Source organism: Dasypus novemcinctus, chromosome 8 (assembly GCF_030445035.2).
Source record: "Dasypus novemcinctus isolate mDasNov1 chromosome 8, mDasNov1.1.hap2, whole genome shotgun sequence".
Classification (NCBI taxonomy): Eukaryota; Metazoa; Chordata; class Mammalia; order Cingulata; family Dasypodidae; genus Dasypus; species Dasypus novemcinctus.
Genome location: NC_080680.1, coordinates 108,407,342 through 108,418,585, shown reverse-complemented (window position 1 = coordinate 108,418,585; position 11,244 = coordinate 108,407,342). Strand labels below are relative to the sequence as shown.

At 35.8% G+C, this 11,244-nt stretch overlaps 1 protein-coding gene across 11 annotated transcripts in view; it reads right to left on the bottom strand.

Moving 5' to 3' along the window:
- Positions 1-1,287: 1,287 nt before the first annotated feature.
- Positions 1,288-11,244, bottom strand: part of PTBP3 (polypyrimidine tract binding protein 3) — a 130,259-nt gene continuing 120,302 nt past the window's right edge. For all 11 annotated transcript variants that reach the window (XM_071217059.1, XM_004463906.3, XM_012527345.3 and 8 more), the window contains 3 exons: positions 10,794-11,010; positions 6,531-6,608; positions 1,288-6,382 (listed from right to left, as the gene is read on the bottom strand). In XM_071217059.1, the coding sequence (XP_071073160.1) occupies positions 6,250-6,382; positions 6,531-6,608; positions 10,794-11,010 (428 nt within the window). In that variant the 3' untranslated portion in view covers positions 1,288-6,249. The remainder of the gene's footprint in view (positions 6,383-6,530; positions 6,609-10,793; positions 11,011-11,244) is intronic.

Genomic DNA, 11,244 nt, shown 5'->3' with positions numbered 1-11,244 from the left:
CTGACTTTGATAGTTTTCAGATGAACACATAACCAGCCCCAATTACATGTAAGAATTCAAGATCATAACCCAAGCAGCACTTGGCAGTACAGAATTCCAATAAAAGTAATGGAAAGGATTGGATAAAGGCAAGGAGCCCTCAGTTGTAGTCCATACTCTGCAATTAGACATGTCACTTCCTTTTCTGTGCTGCTTATCTTTGAAAAGTAGAGACTGAACTAGGTCCTAAGGTCCAAACAGTCCAAAATTCCATGACGCTCTACCTTTTAATGATGTCTGTAAGTTTTCTGCTGGGTAAATAAGCATTTCATGGTCAATCAAGGTTATAAAAGCCCCATTCAGCCATAAGGTTATTTTATCTTCTCCTGATTAAAATGTCTCATGCTAGGGAAAAAAAGAAAATGATTTAGTTACATTTATGGAAATGACAGATTTACAGAGGAGCCAGCAAAGATCAGGAGTGGTTTCCTATTTTTCTATTTCACTAAAAATAAATTCCCACTTCCGAGATACCCTAGAGTAAAAGAATACAATATCTTAGACTCCTGCAATACAACTCTTTAAAAAGAACCTAGAAATCACTTGTTTTAAGAAAAAGCAAACTACAACCAGCTGGAAACTGTGTTACTCTTTAGCTAAAATAAGGCCACAAACTTGGTTTGGATGCCAAGACCACATCTCAACTTCTCAAAGTGTATGTATTCTGATCCCATCAGGAAGCCAAAATATGACCTAAACTGGAAAAACTGTTCCTACTCTAGGTGGTTTGGCATTGTACTAGGGAGTATATGTGTGTCTGTGTGAGAATGAAAGAGAGAGAGAGAGAATGGTGTGCCATGTGTTTGTGCTAAAGGGGGCATGCCATAAAAGATGTTGCCTTATAGGAACACCAAAAAAGCACTTTACTCTTAAAAATTAAAATTGTTTCCAAGTTAAAAAAAAAAAAAGTAGCTTTAGTTTTTCTTCCAATTTTAAAGTAGTTTGAATATGTACTTGTTATTCTCTAATTAAAACAAGTTTAGATGGATGGCTATGGGGAAAAAAAGAAAATATGACATCCTTAGAATTACAGGTAAGACAAGGGGAAACCCAAAGCACAGACAAGAACACAGAAAAATTTTAAGAGAGTACAGATGTCATGACATTTATTAAAAGGCATGCTACATTGCTATACTGGTTAGGAAAAGAGATTTAGAGATATCAAGTAATAGTCAGCAAATATACAAACTGAAAGAAAATGGAATATACTGTAGTGTACAGAAACTTGAATTAACCATGCACTACACATTTAGAAAATATGTTTTTTAATATTTCATCTTCTCTTTGCAATTATAACATAATTCATTTCAACAATCACAGAATCCTTTTCTTCCAATGCCACAAACTATTACAAATGAAAGCTGGTACTGCTGCTTATCAAAATATACAAGACAATCAATGTTTTATATAAAACGACTTTATATGTTAACTTGTTCCCAAAACCCTTTTTTTTCCTTTTTTTGGCCTGGTTAAAAAAAATGTTGTTACAAATATTTACAGCATTTTCTTCTGTTAGATGAACACTCTTACAAACGGAAAAAAGGGAATTTTATGAACAGACCACATAAAACATGAGACAATGTCAGAGGCTCCTAGCTGTGCTATTTTTTTTCATTGAATACAGTACTGTACTGAAAATGCCCATTAAACCTTGTCATCTTAATCCATTCTGTTCACATTTAAACTCCCATTTTCTCTAAGTAGTCTATTCACCAATAGGAAACAGAAAGTAAAGGCCGCTTTGCACTGGGTCTTCTTTCAGAAAGGAGCTTGGAAAAAAAAAAACTTAACAGAGAGGAGTTAAAACCAGAACAGACAGTCTTTGGTCAGAGCAATGAGGTGACATTTTGATGTAAAACTTTGCTTGGTCAGCAATCTTTATAATTAGTATTTTTAGGATGTGGGATGAATTTTAAAAGCTCTGTACTACAATGGTAAGGGGAAAAAAGAACAGAATGTGATTTTTTAAAATGATACCAAAAAACAGCTATTTAAATATCTGTTTTAACTACTACATAGACCCAAGAACCAAAAACAACCAAAAAAATCTGTTTACAGTGCAGATTTAAGCTTGCCATAAGTAGCTTTCAATCATAACTTTTATCACCAAGGTCACTGGACCAGACAAATATCCCTGTTCTCTGGAACATATGCCTCAGGTTATAAAAACTAAGATAACCACCACAAAGATTTAACAAAGATTTAGAGCAGCTCTGTTCTTGGACACCTGTACAATGCTATATAATGAACAGTATGTGATAAAGGCAAAAGTGTAACTGAGACCTCATTTATACAGTTACAATTCTTTGCTTGTATGAATAATCTGTGGGACAACATTCTTTATAAACTATATCGTACATATTTCCTGAAAACCAGAACACGGATTCTACCTACCTTAGTCTGAAATAGGGACAAAAGGTCAATTAAGACTACTGAAGAAGGCACATAAACTTTGGTCCTGTTTTGTTTTTTTCTCCCTCTATAAAACCCCCAAAACTAATATTTTAGTAATTTTCTATTTTTAAACCATTCACGAGTTGTTAGACTTTGCTCTGAAAAAAGACTGCAAATAGTCTTGTATATAACAATACAGCTCTTTTAAAAGACAGCTGAGTTATATTTTCTTTAAAGGAAAAACTTTGTGCAATCTAAACTGAATAGAATATTTTAAATCCGGCAGTTTTATTCCAGATAACAATAGTTCAAGATGAAGGAAAGGCTAAGAAAAATGCTTTCACACATAGTCATGCTGTCTCTTCTTGGTCTTAAAAATAGCAGTACACATTAGGTTTTCTAAGAGAAAATCTGATAGTTTGGTAAACCATAGGTTTTTAAAGGATTCACTGGAAAAAAACCTTTATGTTTGAGTTTGTCATCTTTTGCCCAAATTTATTTAGCGGGAAGAGAAGAGAAATTGTATGTGATGATATATACTCATTGTATAAACATTGCTGCCTAATGGCTTGGACGTCCGAAAAGTTTATATGAAACTGAACACAGAGATATCCATGAAAGCTACTTCTGATTACTGAAGCAGAGACTGCACCCGATAGTATCACCATCCTTAGTGGGACAAAGAAGGAACATGTTCCTATAAGCAATTATGCAGGCAGACTTTGTGGTTTTCAAACTGAGAGAGCTGCAACTTTCAACAGCAAAATCAGAAACCTCACTCTAGTAAATAACTGATTACAATTTTTAGTCTTAAACAAATAATTTATGGCATTTTGTAGGACCACTGGGTAGTAATTCTGATACTTGCCAGTAAGTTATCAATTAAGATATCAGGTCATTTTTCTATCTGTACTTTACACAAAACACATTTTGCTGCTACACAAGTTATTTCAATCTCAAAACTGAATTTTTTTTTTTTTGGCAAAAAATTGCTACTGTTAAACATGTACTGCTATTTTTTAAAGTCCTGAATAAATATATTCTGTGTAAAAGTCAAGACATCTTCAAAAGTAAGACAACACTCCTTAAAACAAAGTGAATAAACTTAAAAATAGGACACTATGACAGATCAACAGCAAAAATAAACCAGTTTCAAAGGTATCTAATAAATGCATGCCAAAACAAAAATACACAGATGTAGTTTTGCCACCACCCTGATATTTTTTAATCCTTTTACATAAACTATGCCAACACAAAGTCTGTAGACCTCTATAATTCAAACAGCAAAAAGACCAATATGGACAATATCCATGTGCCACAGCTAATTTTAGACACAAACTGATGGTTTCAAACACCCTATTTTTAAACAAGAACATCCCACTTTCCAAATCTTAATTTGATTTTGTCAATAAATTAAAATGTATGTTATGTGCATATGTATGTACAATATTAGAAGAGTGTATGTATGTATATACACTTATCTATACACACGCACACATATATACACAAATCCCTGAAAAGGATTCAAATGTTCTCTCTCAAGATTTAAAGGCCATTCCCTGCTTCAAAATTACATTCAACACCATTATGATCTCCCTTCTTGTTACCAGGAACTTTTGCTACACTTACACTGAATGTTATGAGAATCATAAATTAATAAATTACACAGTAATTCCTAAACCAAAGCAAGTTAAATAGTCCAATTTAATTATGTCTCTGATAATTATAACAGTGCTATGTGGAAGGAAAAAATGAAGAAAAATTTGGAGGATTTCTCAAAGAAAAAATTTTTCCCTCTCCTTACTCGGTGGTTTTGGTGAAAAATAAAAAAAAAAACCTGGATAAATGATTATACCACATCTATTCAGCCAATACTAAATGGATTCATTTGAAGGCTCTCAATTTAGTATACCCCTTCCTATTTGACCAACTAACTGTTGCTCAGTGTTGGATGAATTCTGCTCTCAAGAACCAGTATTTTTTTCAGTCTCCAAATTTTTATAACATTTTTAGAACCTTCCTGTGTTCAAATTAATGGCTGGAATACAGCATTGTTTGTAAAGTTGAGATGAGCCATTCTGAAAATCTGAAAAGTATAAAGGGGAAGGACAAAAATGATCCTTTTACAAATTCTGTTTTTAAAATTTGAATCAAGCACTGAAAAAATAATTTAGAAAAAGCAAAGTTTCTTTTTAAAAAGAAACAAATTTACATAATACAATTACTGAAGCAACATTAAAATGTAATCTTACTCTTACATTCAACCCAAAAAAAGAAGAGTATGAGAAAGAACCCACTTTCTCATACTCCAAATATGTGGGCACTCAGTAATGAAGTTATATTAACAACGAAAAGCAAGTTCTCACTTGAGTACTGAAAAGAAATAACAAAAAAACAAAAAAACACAAGTAATCCTGAGACAAATTCTGATGGGTGATAAAGATCAGATGACATCCAGAAACTGACACTGCATTTTATAGTCCCAAATTGGTATGCTATCAGTCATAATGTGTAGAGGCCTACAGGTAAGCACTGAGTTATTCCCAAAATCATTCATCCCACCCCAACCAATCCCTGCCCCATTTCTGCACCAAAGCACCAAAAATTTGAATAAAAACTATTTCTTATTGAAAACCATTTAAAATTGCAATGAAAAAAATCTTTAAAATCCTTACCAAAAGAGGGAAAGAAAAAAAAACAAAATGCTCACCAAGCCCACAATACAGCTTTCAAGATACTTAGATAAAACTAACCTATTGTATCATAAGCACATAATAAGGCACATAATAAGAAATTAAGTAAATACACAGTAATTCTGAATAAGTATTAGAGATTATAGTGGTACAAAAACCCCTTGAGATTAATTTTTTTTCTAAAAGAAGACCTTACCAAAAATAACTTTTAAAAAATCTGTCAAACCATATGATAGACCTGAATATTTTCCTTAAGACTGTAAACTTTTTTTCTGAAAACAACTGTAAAAAAGTAGTTTATAAGTAGGATTATTTTTCCTTTTAAATCTCACTGTGATATTACGATCATGTGGTATTACTTGACAAAGTCTCTTTTCAAAATTTAAAACATGATTTTTTCCTAATAAAATTATTAATTATTTTGATCTTAATAGATCCTGGTTGGTTTCCACTTAATTTCCCTGGGGACAGTTGAGACACTTCAATTCCCTAGTCTTAAAAAGTTAAAAGATATGGATTATTCAAAGGAGTGTCTTCCAGTCGGGTACGGAATCAAGGAAAGGAAATCTGCAAGTTTATATAAATTTGCTTACAATATAACTCAACTTGTTTATGTATAATAACTGCAAATATATGGCAAATAATTGACATACATTATAAGTGAACATAATTTCCTATGGGGGTCAAACTCCTGAATCATAAAGTTTAAAAATTGGTCATAAGTAATTTAAATTACATAAAGTAATTTTAAAAGTCTATATATTTACGTTTTTTAAAATACAGAGTTTAGAAATGTTGTAATAAGGCTGATCTGGACCCAAACTAAAAGAAAGTCTGTCCTCTTGAAATTCAATTTAATACAGGGAATTAATTTTTCCTTGAAGGTTATTTTCATAGAAATTATGGTGTAAAGAAAAACAAACTTTGATTATTTACTGGCAGGGAAAAAATGGAAAAAGAGAACACCCCTTGATTTTTTTAATATACGTGAATATCAAACTCAGCAAGAGTTTAATAGTTATTTTTGTGAAAGAGGCAGAAATGGTCTTGAGCTGCTTCAGTCTATGTCTGAAGGTTTTACTGAAATTATGGTCCAGTCTTAGGAGAAAATTTCACAAAAAAGTCAGATTGTGGACTTTGAGAAGGAAACTCTGAGGTGATGATTTTCTCCAAGATCATGGTTATGAAGCTCAATGAGGGCCTGGATTGCTTCTTCCACAGATCCCAACTGAATGAGTGCCATTTTGCGATCTTTTCTGAAAATGGTATAAGAAATACATTTTTTAAAATTCTGATTATTTTGCTTCCAAAATCCCTTCAACTCCCCAGAAGATATCAGTAAAGTGTTCTTTAAAATCAGCATACATATTAAATAATAATACTGTATTCCTTAAAAGGACTTACTGAAAGAATTTAAAAGCCTTCACTGAACAGCCAGCATCTGTGAAAAGGTTCTTCAGATCATCCACTGTAACAGAAGGGCTGTGAAAACATCAGAGGGTATAGTTAACCACCTCAGCCCCAATTCTTATATGAAACAAAGATGAACTGAAGCAATTATCAAATCCCCAAAGTATTTCACAATCCAAACAGAATAATTAAGCCATGCAAAGAAGACATGATTTGGAAGTGCCCTATAAGGTATTAATGATTGATATATACGTGTCCTCATAAAATGGAGTTTTTGTCTTCAAATATTCGAAGAAGACATGGGCAGGTATATAAAACACAAGATAATCTTTCTATTTTCATTCTTTCAAAGTAATTATTATCCACATCACTAGCTTCAGAGATTATCTAGCACTTCCTAAGCTACTTCCCTACCTCTCACTTGTCTGCTATAGTCCAGAGGTCTACATTTTCAATTACTTTCAGGGTTATTCTGAATAGGTAGATGGGGCAGATAGGCTCTAAGAAGATGGCAACCAAATATTCTCACCTCCTAATAGTCACGCTCTTGGGTAGCTTTCCCCCATACTGAATAAGAATGCCCTGTGTAACCATTAGGATACTGTGGAAAGGATGATGCATTGACTCATGAGGGTAGGTCACAGGGACATTGTGGTTTCTGCCTTGCCTTTTCTTGAATAGTTCTTTGGAGAAAGCCAGCTGCCATTTCATGACAACACTTAAGGAAAGGTCTTTGTGACAAGGAACTGGAGCCTTCTGTTACCAACCAGGCACATTAGTGAGCCACCCTGGAAGTGAATCCTTTAGCCCAAGTCATGAATGCAGATAAATGTAGCCCAGCTTAACATCCTAACTGCAACCTTATGAATGACTCTCAGTCAAAACAACCCAGGCCAAACTACACATAGAAAAATAGGAAATAATGAATATTTATTACTGTATTAAGCTAAGTTTTGAAGTGACCTGTTATGAAGTAGTAGATAACTAATACAGTGGTCTATCACGAGAGTCAACCAAAAAAAGCAGACTCCGGGAAACGGACTTTGGCCCAGTGGTTAGGGCGTCCGTCTACCACATTGGAGGCCCGCAGTTCAAGCCCCAGGCCTCCGTCACCCGTGTGGAGCTGGCCCATGCGCAGTGCTGATGCACGCAACGAGTGCCGTGCTACACAGGGGTGTCCCCCGCGTAGGGGAGCCCCACGAGCAAGGAGTGCACCCATAGGGAGAGCCGCCCAGCGCGAAGGAGGGAGCAGCCTGCCGAGGAATGGCGCCGCCCACACTTCCCATGCTGCTGACGACAACAGAAGCAGACAAAGAAACAAGACCTGTGCAGCAAAAAGACACAGAAAACAGACAACCGGGGGAAGGGAGGGGAATTAAATAAATAAAAATAAATCTTTAAAAAAAAAAAAAAAAAGCAGCCTCCTTTTGACTGCTAGCTCAGATGGTATAAAGGAATAATAACTGATTTTGCAGGGAGATAGGTCTGAATTCACTTTCTATTCCTTATCCACTTGGAATGCCACTTTGGGTAACTTACTTATGCTTTCTGAGTCACAGTTTCAATGATGAAATGAAATTAATGATCTTACTTCAAAAGGTTATTATGATATGTATGAATGACATACTTCAATAATTTTTTTTGAAAAATTAAAAAAATAACAAAGGTTATTATGGGGACTAATGGCCCAAAAATTATACCTTGTACCTACACATCTTATGTAAGAGGCAACTGGAGACCAGTTCCTGCATGATGTATTGTATTTAAGAAACTAACAAAGACTGGAGCCTGCTTCAGTACCTAAATATGTTGCCCATAGTTAAGTTTCTAGATTCATATAATCTAGACTCCTCCAAGTTTCCTAGTTGGCATGAGGTTTGATCCACTGCCCAACTCAAATTCAAGGTTTCTCTATGTAGCGTAACCAGAGACTAGCTGGGAGGCTAAGCACTCAACACTATTTTGAACAGTTATTTCCTATTCTTATTCAGCTCCCATTCTCATTCTCAATGTTTTAGCATTTTTACCCTTTTCTCTTCCGCTCAGCTTTTAAATTTTACATGCACACACACCATAGCTTTTACCCCTCCTTTTCAAAGTGTTCCCTAAATTATGTATTAAATTACACGAAATTGCCATTTTTGTAGGTAAAAATTTGAAGGATTAAAACAGATCAATAGGTATATTCTGTAGAGGACCATATAGTAAATATATTAGGCCTTGTGAGCCATATATTTTCTCTTTCAACTATTCAATTTTGTTGTTGTAGCAGAAAAGTAGACATAGACAACACGTAACCAAATGATAGTTGCTGTGTTCCATGGAACTTTATTTATGGATAAAATACCTGTGATGGTTAGGCTAATGTGTCAACTCGGCCAGGCAATTGTGTCTAGCTGTTTGGTCAAGCAAGCACACTGGGCTAATTGTAATACAAGGGCATTTATGGACTTCAGTCACCATTGAATTTACTGCAATGGTAAATCATAGACAGCTGATTACAATTACATCAATCAGGGAGACTGTCATCAGGAATGAGTGACACTTTATCCAATCAGTTGAATGCCTTAAAAGGGGAAGTGATTCCAGCAATGAGTGAGAATTTCCCAGCTTGACAGCCAATGTGTCCCAGAACTCATCAAGGACATTCACTGGAGTTTCAATGTAGCCCCTAGCTGCAGCCTGCCTGCGGAACCTGGACTTGTACATCCCCATGGGCACATGAGAGACTCTGATAAAATCTCTTAATATCGACAGGAATCTCTTGCTGATTCTGTTTCCCTAGAGAACCCTGACTAATATAATACCCTTTCCTTTTAAAATTTTTTCCAACCATTTTAAAATTTAAAAATCATTTTTAGCTCATAGGCATTATAAAAACAGAAAGATTTAGCCAGTGGGCTGTAGCTGATTGACTTCCAGGTTAGAAGAAAACCAAAGAGCAAATCAGCTATAGCACCGGTCGATAAAGAGACCTAGGGAGTGATCACATGAAAATAATTTTTAGCTTTTAAGTAATTGATACAAATGGCTTCTAAGCATGTAGATAAAAAGTAAGGAATTCTTTTTTTTTTTTTTTTTAAGATTTATTTATTTCTCTGCCCCCCATTTCCCCATTGTCTGCTCTCTGTGTCCATTTGCTGTGTGTTCTTCTGTGTCTGCTTGTATTCTCATTCCCTGGAACCGATCCCAGGACGTTCTGGAGTGAGACAGAGGTGATCATTTTCTTGCACCACCTCAGCTCCCTGTTGTTATGTCTCTTTATTGTCTTTCCTCTATGTCTCTTGTGTCATCTTGCTGTGCCAGCTCTCTGTGTGGACCGGCACTCCTGCATAGGGGGAGGCACTCCCACATGGGCCAGCTCACCTTCACCAGGAGGCCCTAGGCATCAAACCCTGGACCTCCTATATGATAAACAGGAGCCCAACTGCTTGAGCCACATCATTTCCCAGAATTCATTTTTAACAAGTTCTTAGATACATCAATTAATTTGATTTTGCTATCCTGGTTACTTAGGAATTCTTATTTTTACAAAGGGATGGACAAGTACATACCAATGGAATCTCTCTGCATAAACTTATTTTTATGCTTTTTTATAACTGAAGTTAACTAGCTGCTAATTATCTGTTTGGAAAGGAAATTTTAAAAAACTGATAACTTGCTTTTGGAGTATATTATGATTAGAGATTTATTTTTCTTAAGACATTATGGGGGGCGGCAGGCTTGGCCCAGTGGTTGGGGCGTCCGCCTACCATGTGGGAGGACCGCGGTTTGGGCCCGGGCCTCCTTGACCCGTGTGCAGCTGGCCCACGTGCAGTGCTGATGCGCGCGGGGAGTGCCCTGCCATGCAGGGGTGTCCCCCGCGTGGGGGAGAGCCCGACGTACAAGGAGTGCGCCCTGTAGGGAGAGCCGCCTGGCATGAGGGAGGGTGCAGCCTGCCCAGGGATGGTGCTGCAGAGAGCTGACGCAACATGATGCAACAAAAAGAAACGCAGATTCCCGTGCCGCTGACGGCAACCGGGCGGACGGGGAAGAGCACGCAGCGAGCGGACGCAGAGAGCAGACGACCGGGGTGGGGTGAGGGGAATAAAATAAATCTTTTAAAAAAAAAAAAAAAAGACATTATGGCAACTATTCTATTATTCTATTATGAACCAGGACATCTAAGTCAAAATAATTTGAGTTTATTACTTTTCCCAAGTCACATATCATAAAAGAGTAATCATTTCAATGAATAATAACTAATTAGGTACATACGGGATGTTGGAAAGATGCAGAGTGGCTGATGGTGGAAAGATATTCTGGAAGTTTTTAGAGCCAGGCTTTTTGAAACGATGCAAAGGACTATTGCTGAAATCCTTAGTCAGACCTTGGTCTTCTTGTCCTTCTCGAGGAAGCTGAACTGTTTGATGCTTGGACAGTGTAGCACGAAGCACTTTTCCATAAAGCCTCTGACCACTCAGATGGTTCATCGCTAACACAAAGAAAGAAAATACATAAAATCTGGTCATTAAGACAAGTTTTCAGTAATATTTGTCTAATTACCACAAATTCTTTTCGTTTAGTCATTAAAAGAATACTCTTCATTTGAGGGTTAAATAGTTTTAAATATAAAAACTGTTATACAAAAACAGTAAATGACTGGATTTTACTATACTAAAAGCATAATAATAGCATTAAACAAAATTTAAAAAAACAAGAAATAATT